The 22,243-nt window shown below is 25.5% G+C and overlaps 1 protein-coding gene across 1 annotated transcript in view; it reads left to right on the top strand.

The window, feature by feature from the left end:
- Positions 1–21,546, top strand: part of LOC129617266 (B-cell lymphoma/leukemia 11A) — a 72,538-nt gene extending 50,992 nt beyond the window's left edge. The window contains exon 6 of the mRNA XM_055532599.1: positions 18,196–21,546. Coding sequence (XP_055388574.1) covers positions 18,196–20,993 — 2,798 coding nt within the window. The 3' untranslated portion in view covers positions 20,994–21,546. The remainder of the gene's footprint in view (positions 1–18,195) is intronic.
- Positions 21,547–22,243: the final 697 nt, after the last annotated feature.

Genomic DNA, 22,243 nt, shown 5'->3' on the forward strand with positions numbered 1-22,243 from the left:
TTTATTCGTAATTTAAACAAAATTTTTTTTTTCTGTTTTATACTTTTATGAATTCTAAATAGAGGATGAATTTTCTACAAAAAAAAAAAAATGTAAATTAATTTTTTTTTTTTAATTTTTATTTAAAGTATTTGTTTTTATAGAAAGTTAATAAATAAATTTGAATAAAATTTTTTGAACATTTCGAAGAGGAAAAAGGAAAATAATTTTTTTTTTTTCGAATTCAAGCTGCGTTATATTAGATTACGGATTTGAACAAACTAACATTTATGTGTCTCGCATGCCATGCATCATAATTTTTTAAAATTTTCGAGTAACATTAAAAACTATTAAGTCGTACAGTGGTGTAGGTTTCCGGTATTGAATCATGTCGAAACTCTAGTCTAGAAATAAGAGTAATTTTTTGTTTTAGAAATCTTGCTATCGTGTCCTACATATATATACAGAATATATACAGATTCTGTCTCAGTCAAAGAGTAGATTTTGAAAAATATATGGTATTTATGTGGTTAACTTACCTATATTGCGTGCAACACCACGATATTTCTACTATAAATGAATAGTCGAAAGCCATTTTTGAATTTTATTTTCTGTTAAAATTTTAATATATTTGTAAATGTATATAGAGAAATTCACTATATAAATTGCAAAAAAAAAAACAAAATTAATTTAATATTAATTAAATTTTAATTTACAAAAAAAAAAAAGCAGAGCAGAACGTCATTCACGAAAGCTTATGAATAAATTTTTCAAAAAATGTTAAATTAGCACCTAAAATAACTTGCTACACATATAGTAACTGCTATTAATAAATATCATTTCTTAACATATTTTTAAGGAATCACAAATATCAGCTCTTTTTATTGTTAAGACAAATCTAAATGCTTTGAAAAATTGAAGCATACTGTACACTGACTCAAATCAATGGCAATCCCATACAATATTTTCTTAAAATTCTAAATTTTATATGGGTAAATATTTGTGTTTTTTTATTGCTACTACACAATTTTAGAGTTCAAAAATGAAAAATTAACCTTTCAAAAATTTCTTTTTTTTTTGGCTAAAGAAAAAATCACGAGCCAAATCTTAGAACACTACATATATACAGAATCAATGATTTTTGTGATGAAAATTTAATAAAGAAAAAAAAATTTCATCAAATTTTAAAATTTAATCTCTTTTTGTTTTTCACCCTCTATCTTTCATATATCTCACATACACTCACATACATAATCCCCATGTATGCTAGATAAACATACACACAGTATGCCTTTAAGGATATAGAAACTTCAATGCAGTGGCTATTTATTTTCCAATTTTCTTAAAATTTTCGATTTTTTTTTGTTCAAGAATTTTGTGCTTGTTTTTCATGCTTATTTTCGTTTTTATTCGTCCTTCTTTTAACATTCTTACATCCTTTCACATTTTATTCTTACATAGTAGTTATATGTGTAATTTTTCTATTTCATTTCTCTTGAATATTTTAAACGTTTTCGTTTTTTTTTTTTGTATCACAGTAGGAGATCCCTGGTTTTTATTTTGGTTAAAAAATAATCTGCATTAGATAGATAATTTAAATAAATCTTAAAAAAGAAAAAAAAAACTATTAAATATTTATGAAACAAAAATGTAAAAGAGATTTGTTTTTATGGTTTTTTTTATATGCATGGTCCAGCAAGCACAGGAATGTGTATGTGTCCATTAAAAACCAAAAGTATATTAAGTTCAAGAAAATATTTGTAGGTACTATAGGTAGGTATATATAGGTATATTGTGAATTAATCGCATATTTCCTGCGATAATAAGGTATTGACTCAAAAACTTGAAAATATTTTCAACTAGCAGGCAAATTAATGTTGGGTCTGAAACAATTTCCATTATAAAATGAGAATATTTTAAACTACTTTGATATTAGGTATACAGGGTGTTACTCATAAGGTGGCAAATAAGTTTGGGAATGAATTTTTGATCAATTTACAGAAAAAATTGTGGGATGGGGAGGGGGGTGCAAATACTGTCGTTTTAGCGTTACAACCTATTGAAAAATAAATGATTATAACATCAAAACTATGCGACATAGAGCAACCATCAAGAACTTGTTTTACAGGCAATTGGTGGGTCTTTACTTTTGATCTTACAATCAATTTGATATATGCCATAATCTCAGCGAATTTCTTCAGAAATGTAGAAAATTTAGTAAAAAAATTTTACGATTATTTTGACCAGTTTCTCAGTTTATTAAACAATTATTAAGTTTTCAACATTTAGCTTATCCTCGAAGTGAATTTACTACACTGATTTACTAAAATATTTAAGTAGAAACGGCAGGACAGGACAAAATTTTCGCAATGAATGCTTATGAGCAATTTTTATTTAAGTAATATGAAAAGTTAATTGCTATGAATATGATATTTATGATCGAGTCTCAAAGCTCCCATAAAATTCCTATTTAAATATCCTTGATTTTATTTTAAAATTCAATAATTTCCATATATATTTAAAGCAAAATAAATTATTATTATATGCAAGTACGAACAATAAATTATTATTACTGACAAACAGAAATTCTAAAGGTTTAAAATTAATTTAATAAAATTTTACACTTTATTTTGTAACAAAAAAAAATTTGTATAAAAAATGCGTGTATTTTTCAAATAAAATTAAAATTTTATTTTTCACATATAACAACGAATAATATAGTAAATATGCTATATATGTATGTATGTATATATGTAGTATATTATGTATTATATTTAGTAAGCTAGATATGTATATGAATTTTCAATAATATTGTTAAAGTAAAATATTATAGTAATAATTGAAAATTCATCTGCATTTACACATATAAACTAATATAAACTTTAACTTTATCTGTGGTAACAAGGCAAAACTGTCTATAATTTACCATTTTACACAAAATCGAAATATATGCCATTTAATATTTAAAATAATATTCCAAATATAAGTATAACAAAATATTAATATTTAATCTAATTTCTAAAATTTCTAAATATTAAGTTGATTAAAGTGAAAAAAGGAAATTATTGTTATACAAACATATTAACCGAAAATAATATTAATTTACTATTTATACTTTCTAAAATTTATGGTAATTTCATTTTCTTAATAATATTCAAATCTTTAGACTTTAATCCAAAACCAAGCTACATATACAATAATCATTCTATACTATTAGGCAACTTTGTCCTATTATCACAGATATGTGTGTCCTATACACGCATTTAATAAAACAATAAAACCAAATTTCCAATATTGTCATATTATATTGCATGAATACATTTTGTATATATGTATATATACCTAGTCCTATATATAAATTTCAGCATTATATAGTGGGCACTACATCATAAGAATCAAAGTAATTTTAATTAAAAATAATTTCGCGAAATCTATATTCTATTGATAAAAATTTTATCGTTATATAACTACATAATATACACCTATGTATACTATATATACACTTACTGTATATATAAATGTTTATCTATGCCTACATGTTATATGTGAATAAGTTTATCTTTTATAATGCCAACACATTTTTTTTTTTTGTGTTGTTCAGTTTTCGATTTTTCTTTGCAATTTTATTTTTTTTTTTTTTTCGTATGACGCTATTTCCATAATTTTCGTTCCATTCGGTTGAATCATTTTTCCTCATTTCTCCTCATTTTTCCTTAACTGCTTTTCCATTTTTTCAACTATTTTATTATTTTTTTTTTTTGCAGCTATTGTAAAAGATTATAATGTAAAAATTATAACATGTGGACATTTGATTAAACTTACGTGAATGTTTACATATATTTTATGCTTATAATCATACATATACATGCAATACATGCGTACATACATAAAATATATATGGTTTAATCGACGTTATTGGATCGCTTCCAGGAAAATTAATTAAGGCTAATGCAACATTTTTTCTGCTCCTTTTGTTTTATTTTTTTGTTTTGTATTTACTCTTTTTTTTTTGTATTGTGGGAAGAGCAATAATAAATATATGATGAGGTAAATATGTAGGGTTATTTCAACATTTTTTATGAAAATATGCACCCATAATCTTTATCAAAACCTATGCGTTTTACCATAAACATTTATTCATAATCAAAGTATTAAATTTGAAATTATAAAAAAAAAATGAATAGCATGCATCTACAAACAAGCACACATTTGCATCCATAATATGTTGATACTTTTCATAACCTTAAATATTGAGGTAATGTAAGTATTTAAACGAACTTTTGGGAATTTCTATATTGTATGAATACAAATCAGACACAAAATTCGAGTATACAGAATAAAAGTACAGGAATTTAATGACAAAAAAAAAATATTAAAATTGAAAATATTTAAAATTTAATTTTATATAGGCTTTAGTTTTCAAAAAATTTTTAAATTTTTCATATAGCTAAGCTAGCTTGCTAAAATTTTGTGTAATAATTTAATTTAGTAAATTTTTTTCTTTAGGGCGAGTAAGATTCATTAAAATTTGTTGGGATTCAATTGAAATTTTTTAATCATTATCAGAAATTTATGCAATAATAATTAATTAAAATTAATACTAACTGTGATGTATGGCAATACCGTTGGAAATTTGTATATATTTTGTATGATATACATTACCTACTCATTTTGCATGAGTCTGAAATATTAAATATTATTAAATGAGCTCAAATTTTTTTAAAAAATTTATTTAACTCTGAAATACCGAACTAAAATGAAAATATTTTTAATACATCAGACTCTATTAAATTTCTCACAACTTCTAAAAAATTCCTCACTTTCTTAAAACTACGTAAATATTCTTACTATACTGATTAAATGCAACCATTTTTATATTATTTCAATTCATTCTTTTCCTGCCTCCATAATATGCTTACATGAATTTCAAGTTATAAGTACACACACAATACAACACAACATATTTGCATTAGAATACCATGACAGCTTCAAATTTTGCTAAAATATTAAAATTTTGATTTTCTCTATCTACTCTTAACTGTTATGCTTTAGAAAAATTCTCTTATTCAAAATGATGCTAGTAAACTTTTATCTACTTGCTTTAACTTTTTTGAAACAGAACAATTATTTAAATTGAAAATAATAAGACAGAAACAGAAATAATATAGCAATAACAACATGGCTAGAGTCTGGAGTGGTCATTTAATTTTATCGATAAAAATCTAAAAATCGAAAGCAATCTTCGAAAGAAAGGGAGAAAAAATTAAAAACCGAAAATAATTGTTCTGATTAAAGAAGTGATATAAAAGAACAAAGATGAAAATTTGAAAGATAAACGATATTGTCTTTGAATATTATAAAAACTTTTATGGTGTTTTGGGAATGGGACTCCCTCTCTCTCTTCCCAAATTTAAATGATTTTCGATAATTATAAATGTTAGTGTGTATGCGCATTAAAAATAATCTTGATAAATTTATTTTGAATACAAAATATGAAATTTTTTTACAACTGAACTACTTAAGATTAATTTCTATTGGTTATTAGAGTTTGGAATTTCGGAGATAAGTAGTATACAAATAGTTCACAATTCCAAAAATTCAAAATAACCCCATAGTATAGAATGAAATATTAATAATGTTATTCGCAGTTACACTATAATGTTAGTCACATTACTTCCTAAAATCAAATATTTAGGATTATAACTCAATTACAACTCATAATGCCTTTATAATTGGGAATAGTTAATTAGAATCAACCGAATTTTCTCGAATCAGAGTCTGCATACTCATTTATATCATCACATATATGGTAATTCGTACTGTAAGGCACAAATTGATTGTATACAATTCACTTATCTCCGGATTATGAGAAAAATTATTAAAAATTTTTAAGATTTTAAATTCTCTATATTATAAAATTTGTTTCTTCTAAGTTCTACAGAGGATATTCTCCACAACCCTCGGATATGATTTGTATTTAATTAATTATTTCTGTAATATTGTTACAGCTTTGTAATCACATTTAATTTAAAAATTATTTGAATATTAAAACAATAAATTTATTTTCTCATTTTCACATGCGATAATTTCCATTAAGCTAATGTCTATATAATTTATATTATATATATATGTATATAAATTATATACACACAAAATTTTATCTTCTTCTTTCACAAAACTCAAATCCAAATCTTATATTTTATTGTTATCATTGACTTACCATCAACATCTTAATTCACTATTATATTAAAATTAACAAAAAAATTAAACTAAGTCTAATGCAATAAACACTTACGTGACCACTATTTATATGCACTTTTTTAAATTATCATGAAAAATTTTTCCAATATTTTATTTTAAAAAATCATGAAAATCTTTATAATATACTTGGGCATTTTTATGAAACGGAAGGTTAAAAAAAACAAAGAGTAAACTATCAAATTGTTTAGAAAAATCTCACGATAAATATTTGAATATGGTATACAATAAATTTAGTATATACATACATAATATACTAAATTTATAAAATACAGGATGTCCGAGACTCGATTATAGTTTCAAAACAGAGGTTTCCTTTCGTCAACACCCGTTGTAAGAGAAATTTCATGAGTTGAATTCAGTAACCTTATTGAAACTGTTATATTTCTTTAGTTATCAGGAAAAATTTTAAGAACTTACCAATAATTCGAGTAGCAATTCAAAAAGCGAAAAAATGAAAATTTCCCTTTATATTTTTTGAGCTGCACACATTCTATATGACTCTGCTCCGGGACTACAGTGTCTTAGACACCTTGTATACTTAATATGAGCAAATAACATAGTTATAAAAAAGTGTGTGTAGGCAGAATAAATAATACAAATAATAAAATAATTGACTATTAATTATCATTTTTTAACACCTTTTATTTATTTTTTTCTTTCTTTATACTCTAAAGTCCATTTAGTTTTTGTTCGCAGATTTTCCGTTAAGATAAGCCTCTTGAATTGTCTCCTAAAAAAATATTAAATCTCTTTATTTAATCTTAAACTGCTTATATTCTTATTTTAAAATCTGTTTTTTTTTTTTTAAATAAATCTTAAATTATAGTCCTAAAAATTAGTGTAGGTCTATATTATTATTATATAGATCCGAAATATACGCGATACATATAATACCAAGAGTATATTATGGGCAAAATAAATGCTTATATAAAGGTAATTTCAATTTAATCAGGTTTAGATTTTCAGCTGAATATTAGGTTCAGATTTTTATTTAGCTAGATGTATAAGCTGGGCTCACATTACAGACATAAAATGTATACTAGAAAATTATTATCACGCGAACTATAATTGTATATAATTCGCGTTTTTTTACAAAAAAATCAAATATCATTACAATTTTTGGTTTTCTAAATCAATACGTGTAACTTGCTCAAATGTGTATAATGGAATAATGTGAACAATTTACGTGATTTTGTCGAATTTAAATTTGTTTTGGTTGCATATATGACTATGCCTATATATACAGTCAATCGCGAATAATTGATTATGTTTTAAATTATAATATATGAGTATTTAAATATATTTTTTTGCCCGTGCAAATCTCGTATATCTATATACTAAAAATAGTGTGGGTTTCCATACAAAAATCTAATGTGAAAATTTAAAAAAAATTTTGTATTATACTTCCAATTTTTCAACATATTATACCTACTTGTATAATATGTACTACGTATAATTAATGGACAGATATCATACTAACTGTTATACTACATATAAATATATAAAATTATTATTATACACTATATATTATTAAATGAAATGCACATATATTCATATTTCAATTAATTGAAATAAATGTTAATAAATTTTAAGACAATTTTGCAATGAACAAAACCAGCATATACTCGTACATATACGCAACGCAGTAAATGCCTATACAAAATTATGCAATGCTTCCAATATTTATGCACTTATAATAATATTAAAATGTGAACATATATAGACTCGAATAATATATCAAAATAAATAAAAAAATAAATAAATTTACAGGTGAATTATGTTTACAAATTTATTAGGAAAAATTTTTTTTATCCATAATACTTTGGAGTTAATTTAAATTTTACATTGTATTTCTGTTATATGATCTCGCCCAAAAAAAAAAAAAATTTTTTTTCAAATATTTTGTTCGAAAAATGGGTTGTTATTAATTATTGTATTAAAAAATTAAAAATGCGTATTTTTAAAATTATTTAGTAAAAAAATAAGTAAATTAAGAAACTATTTTATTGTCATGCCAAGCATAATGCATGTATACATAAGTAAGTGACACATGATGTCATTTAAATTCTTAATAATGATATAATTGTTTTGGAATGCGTTAATTTTATGCGAAATTTAATAATCGAAATATTTTTTTTTCGAAAAAATTTTAATATTAAAAATATAATTTTTGTTAATGGCATTTCTTTGCCTCCTATTTTTATGAAAAGTACAAAAAAGGGTGCAAATTTATAACAGTTTTCAAAGACATCTACAAGATAAGTCAAAGACATCTACATATTCGAAAATACTCTTTTACTTAAGACTGCTTAAGTAGCGTACGTTCTAAGACTTAAGGGGTAACAGTGCATCTCGAACACTATAAAAGATCTATTGTGTCCCTCCACAAAGTATGGGACAAACTCCTAAAAAACACTTTCAAAACCCACCATCCTGATGAACTCGAAAAATTTGGAAGGTCTGGAAGAATACAGTTCCGCCGGAACCGGATAACGGAACATTAGAATATCCAAATATTATTAATTAGACTAATGCATTTTCTCAAGTAGCAATGATTTTTTTCCGGCTGTCTCGCTCTCATAATTAAACTGGATTCAGTTTCCAACCGTTCAATAGTTGGAATTATATAAGTGTATTGCAAAAATGTGAAACTATGCAATTGTTATAAGAAAAGCAAATGCATTAAACATCCTGAGATAAATGTGAGAATATTGTTGAAATTTGAGAATATTGTTATTTTGTAATTTAGACAATTAAAACAGTGAAACTGTAAGCCAATTAAGATTTCTTACTGGCATCGTAAGGTTGTACCTCTATGGACTGGTTCAAAATCGTTCAAAATTTATATGATATCATATAAAATATTTATGTCTTATGTCATATATTTTACAAAGTAGCTACATATATGGATTTTTCAACTATAAAAATGAACTAGAATTTCATTAAATTTTCAATAAAAGAAAAACAAGAATGAAAAATCAAAAATTAATAGTTTAACCCTTATTTATTATAAAAAAATATTTTTAGATTAAAACTCGTTATATGCGACGACTTTACATTCACGCCTTTTTAGAAAAACTATTCTGTACAAAATTTAGATTGAAAAAAAAAAAAACAAATTATACAAAATATAAGTGGGATGGGCATATAGTATAAATTAATGAAAAAATTCATATATACACTATTTGTATATTTATGTATATATGTACGAGTATAACAGTTTCTTTTTTTTTCATAACCAATAATATTTAGCCAATTATTAAATTATTCAATTTTTTTTTTCTTTCATTTATATTTTAAATTTAATAAAATGTAAATGATTTTATATACATACATACGTATAAATATTTTGATAAACTGTTATAATAAAAAAAAAAAGCCAAAAGGTGAATAAATTATGGCGTTAATATGGCGCGAGTTTATCGCTTGTATATTTTTTTTTTTTTGACAATTTGAATGCTTAATAATAAAAATGTGGAAAAAAAACTGTGAAAATTAAATAAAAATATTCATAATATTTAATTAAGTATAACATTTAAATATAATAAAATATTTTGATTAAATTTTGGAAAATTGCAGTGCTAAGAGTTAGTCAAATAATTTATTCCGTTTAATTTTTTTATATTTAGTTTAATTAGCGTTGAGTTGAAATAAAATGTATGTTATTGAGAGTAATTTCTGATACAGAGCACAAAGAATATGTATGGAGCTAGTAGATATAAGTTAAGTTATATTGATGCCATATAATCCACCTGGGTCCATTGCTAAACCATTGAGTTTCGCTCTTTTTCCGTTCGTTATTCAAACCAATTTGTAGTTTTTCAATAACCGGCAATTACGAGTATCCCTAGCATTTCAATACAATTTATAAAATCCGCCGCAAGGAGCGAGAGCTGACAATTCCCAATTGAAAGTGGAGTATAGAAGTATAAACAGAAAGGAAAATTTAAAACTTAATTTAACTTTTATAGGAAAAAATTTAAGACCATCAAAAAGGACACTTTCATAATCATTCAATTTTTAAAAAGAAAAAAAAAAGAACTACAAGAACATTTCGTATATCAATTATAGACCACCCTTTTAAACATTTTTGAAAAATATTTCATTTTCCTCATTGTACTTTAACTTTTATTTTTCAATTTTCTTTGAACAAGCAAGGTAAAAGTTTTCCATATATATATGTACATATATATACATTTTAAAAGGAAAAAATCCTGTATATGCGGGTGAAAAATCCTTGTTTTTTTTCATCACAAATACAACACTGGCGGCTTTTAAATAATTTAAAATAAAAAAAAAATAAAATTGAATTTCTCTATAAAAAGCTTCTCATATGTTGGCCTTCTCCGTTATTTTACTTGTATAACAAAAAGTTTAATTTTCATATTTATTTTTTTTTTTGTATATTGTAAATTGTATGTGTATGTATATGTTATATATATAACGATTCTAATATGTGAGGCGATTTTTCGTTTTGTACTCTTTTGTTTTATTTTCTTATTTTTTTGTTTTCTTAATACCATTGCTGTATGCTGTGATGTCCTGAATACAAATGGCCGGTTTTTTATTTTTCATTTATTTTTTTATTTTTTGTTTTCATATTTTAACATCAACCATTGGCAAGTGTTTGGATATTTTCTGGGCTTCCATTTTATATTTGTTTTTTGTTTTATAACAATATATATCAGATATATATGTGTATATATCATATATATATCATGTACATATATATATCATGTATATATATATGATATATATACATGAAATTATCATTTAGGTATGTAAAATTTTATGAAAACATTCAATCAAACAATGGTTATTCTTCCTTTTTCGTATTTTACTTAATAAATGCTGTTATACAATTCCTGTATGTATATGGTTCGAAGTTGAGCATTTATGATATCAAAAATAAATATAAGTACGTATGTATATTATATATATACCTTTATATATATTTATATAAAATTTTTTTTCAATTCAATTTATTCAACGCTATATGTGTATCCATTTGAATTTTATATAACAGAAAAAAAACAAATATAACATATTGATTTTTAGTATATGTGGAAAAAAATTTTTATGCTAAAACAAAAATTATATACAACGGTATATAATATTAAAAAAAAAAAAGACAAAAATTACAAAATGAAAATTTTTACTAACTACCTTTTTTTTTATTTTTTGCCCCTAGAATACAAAAAAGAAATTCAATAAAAATAGAAAATTTGACCTTTAGAACTTTAAATCTACACGCCTTTTCGTGTACATGCTGTCACTGTGTGTAGTTATGAAGTTAAATGGCATTCTTATAATATGAAATCAAATTTTTTTAACTATTAGCCCAGACAACCTTTTCAGTACATAACTAAAATTCAACAATATCCGTTTTTTCGATATTTCAATAAATCCAAGAGCTTCAAGTAATTATTTCAATGCAGCCTTCAGGCCCACAGCCTGTAAGAAGGTCGAATGACACTTTTTTCTCATGCCCATTATTTCCATTTTTTGGATTTTGCTTATCAGTTTCAAATTGCCGGAAGTGTTCAGCGCAGACTACCAAACTAAAATGACGTACGAATCTTTTCACCGCGATGTAAAGCTATAAAACTATGCGGTAATAGATGACACTCCTTTTTTCGACGACGCTTTTACATGAATCCACTCACAACGTACGCCGTTTTAGGCGTAAGTGATCGTCTTGCAAAAGTTAATTTACGAGTACTACAAGATTCCAAAGAAGTAAGAGTACGCTCCTCTGAGGACGTTCCCTTATGACGGATTGCCAAATATTTATTTACAAAAACTCATTACATAAAATAAAATAAATTTATATATAGCAATGCTGTTGATTTTAAATGAAAAATAATGAAAAACCGAAATATCAATTTAATTTTAGCAGAAGTTGAAGTCTAATTCTGTAACTGATAATAAAAATGATAATAATATAAAAGTACAAAGACAACGCACATGTCAGGAAATGCGTAAAATTTCTATAAAGATACAAACAGTAAAGAAAAACAGTAAAACTATAAGAAGCTAAAAAGGACACACGTACGCATTAAAAAAAATTTACAAAACTTATTTTTCTTTTTTTTTTTTCCTCTTATTTTTTTTTTTAAATTTTCATTTTGTTTATTTTAATGTCCCCCTACTACCGAATACCATCAGAATCACCATTGCCTTTTACTCACTCTGTCTCTGTCACTCTATATGTATATATATGCATAATATTATTAACTTTGTAGCAAACCATCATTACGACCATTAGAAAAGTTTACAACGGTCTTCTTTGTTTTTTTGTTGTGTTTTTTTTTTTTTTTTGTTACTTTCATGTGGACTAAAAACTGATTTACATATTTGAGTCATTTTTGAAAATATTTTTTTTTTTTTTTACTTTCTATTTTCCTTTGTCTTTTCATACACGTATCTGGGAATCGTTGTTGTTGGAGGAGCAACTAAAGGACATTTTAGTAAAAACAAAAAGTAATAATATGTAAAATATATTTTATACACGTATTTATATATATGCAAATGTATGTATGTAAAATAAGAAGGACCATCATAATAAAATATTCTTTACTCTATAGTATAAACACTTTCCAAATAAACTGTGTGTCTATTTTCTGATACATTCACTCACTTATTCGTTCGATTAGTGGTGTAACTCAAAAAAATGTTATTTTCTAGAATTAAATATGAATATTTTTACAGAACTTGGCTGGACAATTTTCGCATCGATTCCTGCTTTTCTAGCATTAACAGTAAACTTAAAAGTAAAGAAGTGAGAATTAATACACTAGTTGACTTGTTTAAGAATGTTGTAGAAATGTGCCTAGAGAAAAAAAATTCCTTATAACCAAGATTTTTGTTAAATTTGTTAAATTTTTCTGGCTCAATTTTATATTTTTTATATTTTTCTTGTCGACAATTCATAGTTACATATGCCAGTTGAGTCGGACCATGTCAGTTTATAACTATTTATTGTTTTTCTAAAGCAATAAATAGTGATAAATTGGCTGTGAGATTCACAAAAGCGGTTCAATTTTTTAAGATCGAGTAGGGAATCATAATATATTGTTGAGAAACCCGAATAATCATGGAAAAATTGATGTTTTAAAACAGGCACACAATTGCTAGTTTCCCGAATATATTTTTTTTCTGAGTGTATTTCGAAAACTCAAAATCCTAATATTTTGACTTATTACAGTTTCGAAAAAAATTTACCAATATTGTATATACATATTGCTTTTTTTTATTATTGTTATGATTACTGCTATGTATATTGTTCTATATAAAACTGAATAATATGTGGTATGGTAACAGATGGCATCGCAAATGATGATGATGATGATCGTTTTTTTCTTATAAAATAAAAATGAAAAAAAAAATCAATTTTTTTTTTTTTATGTTTTCAATTTTCATTTTTTATAGTTTAAAATATGAAATACATACTTGGCATATATACAGATATATATATATATATATATATATATACATGTATTTTATGTGTGTATTTTAATGTTTTTAATAGTTTCTATATAGCATCCTCTATAAATTTCAAAATATTCAAATAAATACGCTATATCCTCCATACCTTCTTTACAATATTTTATAGGACAATATTTTTATATTTTATATTTTTTTTTTCTAGAGGCATACAATATTATTATCTGTATATGTTTATATCTATACATATGCATATGATGTCATGTAGTATGTGAAGAAAATAAAACACAAATAAATAGCTAACTATATCAACAGAACTGCTGATTCTAAAAAATTCATTAACACTTACAGGCTGAACTTATAGACATATAAAAAAATGTCAGTTCACTTTTGACTCTGTTTAAATTTTTGACTGTACAACTACATACCATTGCTTGTAATTGAAAATAATTCTTATTCACATCAGCATTCCAATTTTAAATGCAGCCGGCTATAGTATCTGTTTAAAACTGTTCTAAATTTTCTGATATTTGCTCATGGTTGACATGAGCTATATATCTATACATCTGTCAAATTGACAGCATAAAATTTTTTTCTGCTTTTCTAGCCAAAACCATAATTAGTAGAGAATATAAAAAATTCTTTTTGTCACCAGAATTTTTGTTGACAATTCGCTGCTTTAGTAGTTCTATTGTCATACAATTTTGACAAATAAGATCTCTCGTATTGCGAGCTATAAACGCGATTTCAACTCAATTGTGCCAAATTTGAATAACGGGAATTGAAGGATGATAGCAATTTATCTTAATATATAAGCAAATGTTTCAATCAATTACTAAATATTTATAACAGAAATAAATATTTATGTATAACAGATATTACATTCAAAAAATAATACAATCTAATTCAAAAAAAAAATTGTTTTAAACACCCCTATTATATACGAATTCGAACCAAATATTTTAAAAAAATTTTAACTCGGTCCATAGAACGGTACTATCCTAAAAAAAAATTGCACATATTTTGATAATGATCCAATTATTATATTGTTATACGTAATGTTGTTTTGATTTTTTCGTTTTTTTTTCTTATTTATTTCTGATAAATTAAATTTGTCTTTTGTATCTATCGTCCTTCCCATGCAATTTTTAAGTTTAAATAAAACATCATTAAATTCTAAACTGTAAAAAAAAAAAAATAAACTCTGCTTTTTGACAAATTTGTTATACTTTAAAGAGACAGAGCGAGAGAGAGAGAGAAAAACCCTGAAGTAAGCGCTATGCATGAATCTGTGTCTATATAGTAATATTAATGATATTGTATATAAAATATTAAATCTTCGAAAAAATCACAAAAAAGAAAAACGGAAGAAAACAAGGAAAAATTTACGGGAAATTTAATAGAAAATCAGGAGCAAAAAACAAAACGGAACATAAATAATAATGTCGATTGTATGTCGATTGTATGTCGGTTGAATTCGGTTGTATATACAAGGGTGTTAATAGTCCTGTGATGCTCCTTATGATTTTTTTTTTCCAAGTTTAAAATTGATACAAAGACACCACACATTTACAATATGTGACCACAAAAAAAAAAAAAAAAAAAATAATGTACAATCTGTTAAATTTAATTTTTTTTTTCTTTCCTAATTTTATTTTTGTTGTTCTTGGGTTTAAATTCCTTTTTTTTATTTTATTTTATTTTTTAAATTGAAAACGTGATGGTCATATTAAAATGTTGGTTTCAATTTTCTTTATTTTCAAAAGTTTAATTTCAATTTAGTATAAAAAATATTTTTTTTTTTCTATTTCAAGACAAAAAAAAAATGATGAAAAATATGAGATTAAATTTTTTAGTTGGTCCACCTTTTTTTAGTAATGTGTGAATGTGATAAGAATAAGTCAGTATAGAATTGTGCCGAAATCACTTCTTTTATTATTTTCTATAATTGAATTTTGTTATTCGAAGGAAATATAACAATTTCAAATGATCAAAATGAGTAGAAAACTTGTAGATTTTAAATTGTATTGTCGGTGTTAAGAGACCCAACACTAGAACGTTTTATTTTGGCTCTTTCTTCTAACTCGAATGTGGACCATGGAAGTAGAAAACCGTCCATTTTCATAGTGACATGCGCAACACTATAAATCATTGACTACAATATTGTTTACTAAAATTTCATTTTACATTCCGTGACTTCCAAAACTTACTATTTATCATATATTCCAAAATGCAAGTCACGGATTATTTGAGATTCAGTTGAAATAATAATGACGAATTCGATAATTCCATTTGGTAACAGTTTGAACTTTATTTGATATTCATTACAAAGCAAGACGAACAGATTTGGCTACAAATCAGTAATTAATTTTTGATAGTGACACTTTTCAATTTGCGCTGTCAAAATTACCCAATTTATTCGAACTAAGTAAAAAATTATTTTAAAACAAATTAATAATTTAATTTAATCAAAATTTAAACTACAGATCAACATATTTAGACTTACAAAATTTATGTGGTAAACTAATGCGATCAACATTCTAATTATATTTGACGTTTGTGCAATAACCACAACTGAATTCAAACTGAAAACTTTTCAAATCAAATTAAAAATTAAATAAGAGACAAAACGGAAAACAAAAACTTTAAAAAGCATTTTATTAGCGCTATTTATATGCACATACATTCACATATATATTATAATGTCAATGGTTTAGTATCATAAGTAGGCGTGGTAAATATTTAAAGCTTTGATTTATAATTTTTCAACTTATACTTTGAATATGTAGCTACACAATATATACGGAAATTTTTTTTTTTTACAAAGTTCATTCAATATATACGGTGTGGTTTTATTAGTATAGGTAACTAACGTGGCATACAACTTATTTCTAAAGAACTATACAAAAAAAAAAATTATTAATTGTTAAATTTTATAGATCAAAAGTTTAAAAACGATAATGATATTTATTCGGAAATCTTTGAACTTAAGTTCTTTAGCAATAACTGTTATACATATGTTCGTATATATATAGTAAATATTATACACACTTATTAATAAGCAATAGAAGAGTAAATTCTAACTACATTCAAAAGTTGTTGAGAATTAAGTGCATTTTATACAATATTTTTCTCTATATGGAGAATAAATTAAGATAATCGTTTCAGAAATCAAAAATTAAACACAATATTTGAGTAATTCAATTTTTATGAAAAAAGACTTTGAAAATGGCTACAAACACGTTTATAAATTCAGTGAAATACGATTACAGTGGCATATAATAATTAGTGAAGTCAATAGAGAATAAAATTACAAAATACTTTTTTACTCTACACCCTTTGTCTCTCTTTCCTAAAACCTATTCTCTCAATGTGTTCTTCATTTTCTCATAATTCAATTGTAATATTTTATAAAAACAAAAATAATTCTATTTTATTTACCTTGAGTATTTTGCTAAGGAAAATGTAGTTCATTTGACTAAAGGGATTTCATAGCCAAGTCTGATTTGAATAATATAATTTATAGAATAGGTTATGTTCCAAAATTTTAAAAGGTTTTCGTAAAACTTATAGATGTCTAATGTACAGAATGAAATCAATTCGAATTTTACTCCGTTGTTTCTAATAAATGAGCAAACATTTAGTTGCACATTTACATATAGTCAATATCACGGCCAGGAAATTGTTTATACTCCGAATTAATTGTAATTGCATAGATTGTGACGAATTTTAGCTTTCACATTTTTGTAGCAATTTCACTTTCCTACATTAATAAGAAAAATATTGAAAGTGTTATATGCAATAGGATCATACACCCGGTATGATAACAAGAGAGTTCTCATATTTATTCTTTGCTACACTCGGTATGACGGAGATATTATGCAAAATTTGTTGCTTATTTCACTACGTAACAGTAATTTATATTTGTATAATTAGAACTGCAACGGTTTAAATTTTTTTCTGGGGATTTCAATCTAGTACAAAAAAAAAAGTTTTCATATTTATTTTTTAAACAACAAAAAAAAAAATTCAACTTTGTTAATCAAAAATTTAAAAATTGAAAAATTTTATTGTAAAAACTTTTAAAATTATACACAATTTTTGTTTTTTTGGTTTTTTTCAAATTTTTATATTATTTTTTACTAAAAGGACAAAAATAAAAATAAAATAGACAATAAAAATGTGATGACATGCTTTTATAATTAAAAAATAATTTTGTCTCTTTTATTTCAATTTCCTTTCATGCTTCCGCTTTTAATTAACACTTCGTTGAATTGCTCTGTTGTTTTCATTTTTTTTCTCTCTCTTATTATGATTTTACTCTTTTTAATAAAATATTTTAAATAATTAATTATAAAATATGTAAAATTTTTTTTTTTTGTTATTTGCGTACAAGCATTCATTCATTATTAAATTATTATTCATGCATTTTCCTTTTTTTTTTTTTTTGATAAAATTTAAAAACGTTGCTAATTTAAAAACTTTCTCTTTGTTTTTTTGTAATTACAGAACCGAGTAATTATACATGCTCAACATGTAAAACACGTTTATATTCTGCATGGCGTCTCATTCAACACGTCCAAAATTCACATGGTGTTAAAATATATGTTGATGTGAACGCAACACAATCATCATCACAACCATTATTAGTAACAACAACACAAACAGTGACAACAACAGTAACAGCAGCGACAACAACAACAGCATTAACATCATCAATATCATCTGTATCATCGAATCATTCAATAAATTTATCTGTTGGTAATGGTTCAATTTCAACATCAACATCAAATTCATTTAATACTTTATTACAACAATCTGGTCACAATAATAAATTGATTTCATCACATAATAATGTTAGCAATTCATTGATTGGTATCAAAGATTTAAGTTCAAGTTCATCAAATTCTTCGCTATCAAATGAAATAAATTTAGTAAATGCTAATAATAACAGTAATAATAATAATAATAATACAAGTAATCGTCTTGGCAACAGTAACAATAATATTAATAACAATACCAGTAATATTAATAATAACAATAATAGTAATAATAGTACAACTAGTCAAAGTAGTAATAATAGCCATTCATCACAACAGCAATATCAACAACAACAACAACAGCATCAACAACAATCTTCAGCACAACATCATCTACATGCAATGCAAAATGCTCAAAATTTAGCAGCAGCTGCTGCTGCACAAAGTATACGTCATCATCCATTATTACCACCACCAGATATGCATCCAAATCCATTTAATTTGTTGAGAATGCCCTTGCCACCACTTGCACAAGGTCCAGTAGTTCCTTCACAAGTTGCTCCATTATTTTCGAGACCACATCCGGATCATTTTCGTATGGAGCAATTAGTTTCTGAGCAATTCCGTCATCATGGCCTTAATTTAGCTGCGGCTGCAGTTGCTGCTGCTAATTCATTAAATCCACATAGCCAATCGTTTAGTGCAGCGGCGGCAGCAGCAGCAGCTGCCGCAGCTGTTAATAATCAAAATAACTCTGTTAAACAAGAACGTCCATCTTCAAATAGTAGCAGAGGTTCAATAACACCAGCAGGATCACAACCAAGTAATCTTTCTGCTAATAATCCTGTAGCGGCTAATGTTCCAAATAGTTTAAATGTGTTAGACCAACCCCAAATGGATTTCTATTCACAAAGATTACGTCAGCTGGCTGGTACAACAAGTCCAGGTGTCGTTAACGCTCCAACCAGTTCACCAAGCCCACGTAAACAACAATCACCATCATTTGCAAGTCCATCGCCATCACAATTGCCACCGACTCCTTTAACAAATACTAATTCTAGACCTCAAAGTCTTACACCACCAGAAAAAACAAATGATTTACTATTATCTAATGTGAACAATGAAAACAATAATGCAACACTGACAACAACACCACGTTCAGCATCAACGCCTCCATCAAAGAATAATAATTCACAGGATGCCGTTTATTCTTGTGAATATTGTGAAAAGAAATTCCGTTTTGAAACCAATTTGATTGTACATCGAAGAATTCATACCGGAGATAAAATTTACAAATGCACATCATGTGAATTTGAATGTGCTCATATTGGAAAGTTAAGGAAACATATGAGGGTTCATCGAACACCTGAAGATCGAACTAGTAATGCTGGTTCATTGGAAACACTAGATGGAGAAGACTCTCCTGAAGAAGAAATGGAAGATGAAGAACAGGTTGATGAAGATGAAATGGATGAAGAAGATATTGAAGATAATGATGAAGTTAAATATGAAGCAGAAGATCTTACTGTTAATGCCAGATCAGATTATAAGAAAATGTTAACCCAACATCCAGGTTCTTTAGTTGGAGAACTTATGGACAAATTCGGTTTGTCAAATATTGCCCAATATTCAGAAGCATATAAACAAGCATTACAAGAATCGGGAAATGCTTTAAAATTGCATTTGGCTAGTAAGGGTCATCATGACAATAATAATAGTACAATGCCACCATTAAATGATAAACTTAATGGTCTTCCTGCTGCACTAAGATTACGTGAAGAATTTGCTAAAAATATGTTACATCAATCACAACAAGCAGCTGCAGCAGCTGCACAACAACACGCAGCACAACAACAAGTTCCTTTATTCAATCCATTTGAAAATCCATTTGAAACTTCCAAACGAATAAAACTTGAAGCTGCTCCCGAATGGTGGAATTTATCTGGATTACATAGAAATGATTTATTATTTGAAAATTTAAAATTAAAACCAATGCTGCCGAATCCAAATAATCCTCCATTAATGCATTCTCAATCGGCACCATTAAAAAAAGATGGCTCAAAACGTAACGATACATGTGAATTTTGTGGTAAAGTTTTCAAAAATTGTTCCAATTTAACTGTACACCGACGTAGTCATACTGGTGAAAAACCATATAAATGTGAATTATGTTCGTATGCATGTGCTCAAAGTTCAAAATTAACACGACATATGAAAACACATGGCCGTAGTGGTAAAGATGTATACCGTTGTCGTTTCTGTGATATGCCATTTAGTGTACCATCAACATTAGAGAAACATATGAGAAAATGTGTTGTTAATCAAGGTAAAGTAGCAGCTAGTGCTGCTGCTGCTGCTGCTGCAGCTGCTGCCGCAGCTAATTTAACTAATGCAAATAATAATAATAATCAACAATTATCAACATCACATTTACCGCAATTACCATTGATAACTGGTGCCGGTGGACCATTATCTGTATTAGGTGGTAGTGGTGGAGGTAATAGTAATGGCGGTGATGATTCAAATATAAGTAAAGATACCGCATGACTCTATCAAAATTGGGTTGGTTTTCCGCCGCCATTACCGAGGCAACAACAATCATCATTATTATTACCGCCTCATCATCATCAGCAGCAGCAACAACCCAATTCAACAATTAATAATCAAAATCAACAACAACAACAACAGCATTTAATATCATCATCATCGTCATCATCACCGTCATTGTCACAACAATCACAACAACAACAACAGCAACTTTCTTCATTAATACCAGGACCACATCAATTATCAAGTTCAGCACGTTTAATGTCAAGAATATTTTAAAGAAAGAAGTGTGGTAGAATAAACATAACAAAAAAATGAATTCAAAAATTAATTTTTTGATTTTTTTTTTTTTTTGTTCTTATTTTGAGGATTTAATGGTCAGTAATGGATTATAATCAGTAAGATTATGTATGATTCTCTAAAAAGAAATTAATGTACACTGAGAAAAATAAAAAATTTTATTGAATTTTATTTTCTTCATAATCTATATACTAAAATAATATATAAAATAATAATTAATGTAAATAAAAAAAAAAAATTAGTTGAAAAATTTAGCCAGTAATTTTTGTACAGTTAAAAAATATTAAATAAAGCAAGAGAATTTTTTTTTTTATATTTAGAATTAAAATGTAAACTAAAAAAAAAATTAATCATTAAAATTAATTTGTAAGGATAAAAGAATTTCAACTTAAAGTTGTGATTTTTTTTTTTAATTTTTAAATAAAATGAGAAATAAAATTTGAAAATACAGAAATTATTTTTGTTTCTTGAAACTCTGAATCTGGGATTTTTTTTTTTTATAATTATATTATGTATTCAATATTCTAACATAATAAGGTTTTGTTTTTTTTTTTTCTGTGTATATTTAAAATAGAAATTATTTAATTAAAATCAATAACGAGAGGCATTTAATACCAAAGTAATATTAAGTTTGAACTAAATACCTACATATATACAAAAAAAATAAATGAAGAGACAACAGACAAAACAAAACAGAACCCATCAGAAGAAAACTGCTATAATAGGACAAGTGTGAGCACAACCCTTTTTATATGAATTTACAAAAAAAATAGAAATATTTTATTAATTTAAATTAATTTTTTAAGTATAATTTCATTAATTAAGATTTAAATAATGTAATATATTAAAAAAACAAGTATAGCTATGTTCCACAATAAAAATTATTTAAAATAAAAAAAATATTTTTTATTATTATTATTATCTTAAATATTAACAATTAAATATAATTT

This window comes from Condylostylus longicornis, unplaced genomic scaffold (genome assembly GCF_029603195.1).
Source record: "Condylostylus longicornis isolate FDR11 unplaced genomic scaffold, ASM2960319v2 ptg000006l, whole genome shotgun sequence".
NCBI lineage: Eukaryota > Metazoa > Arthropoda > Insecta > Diptera > Dolichopodidae > Condylostylus > Condylostylus longicornis.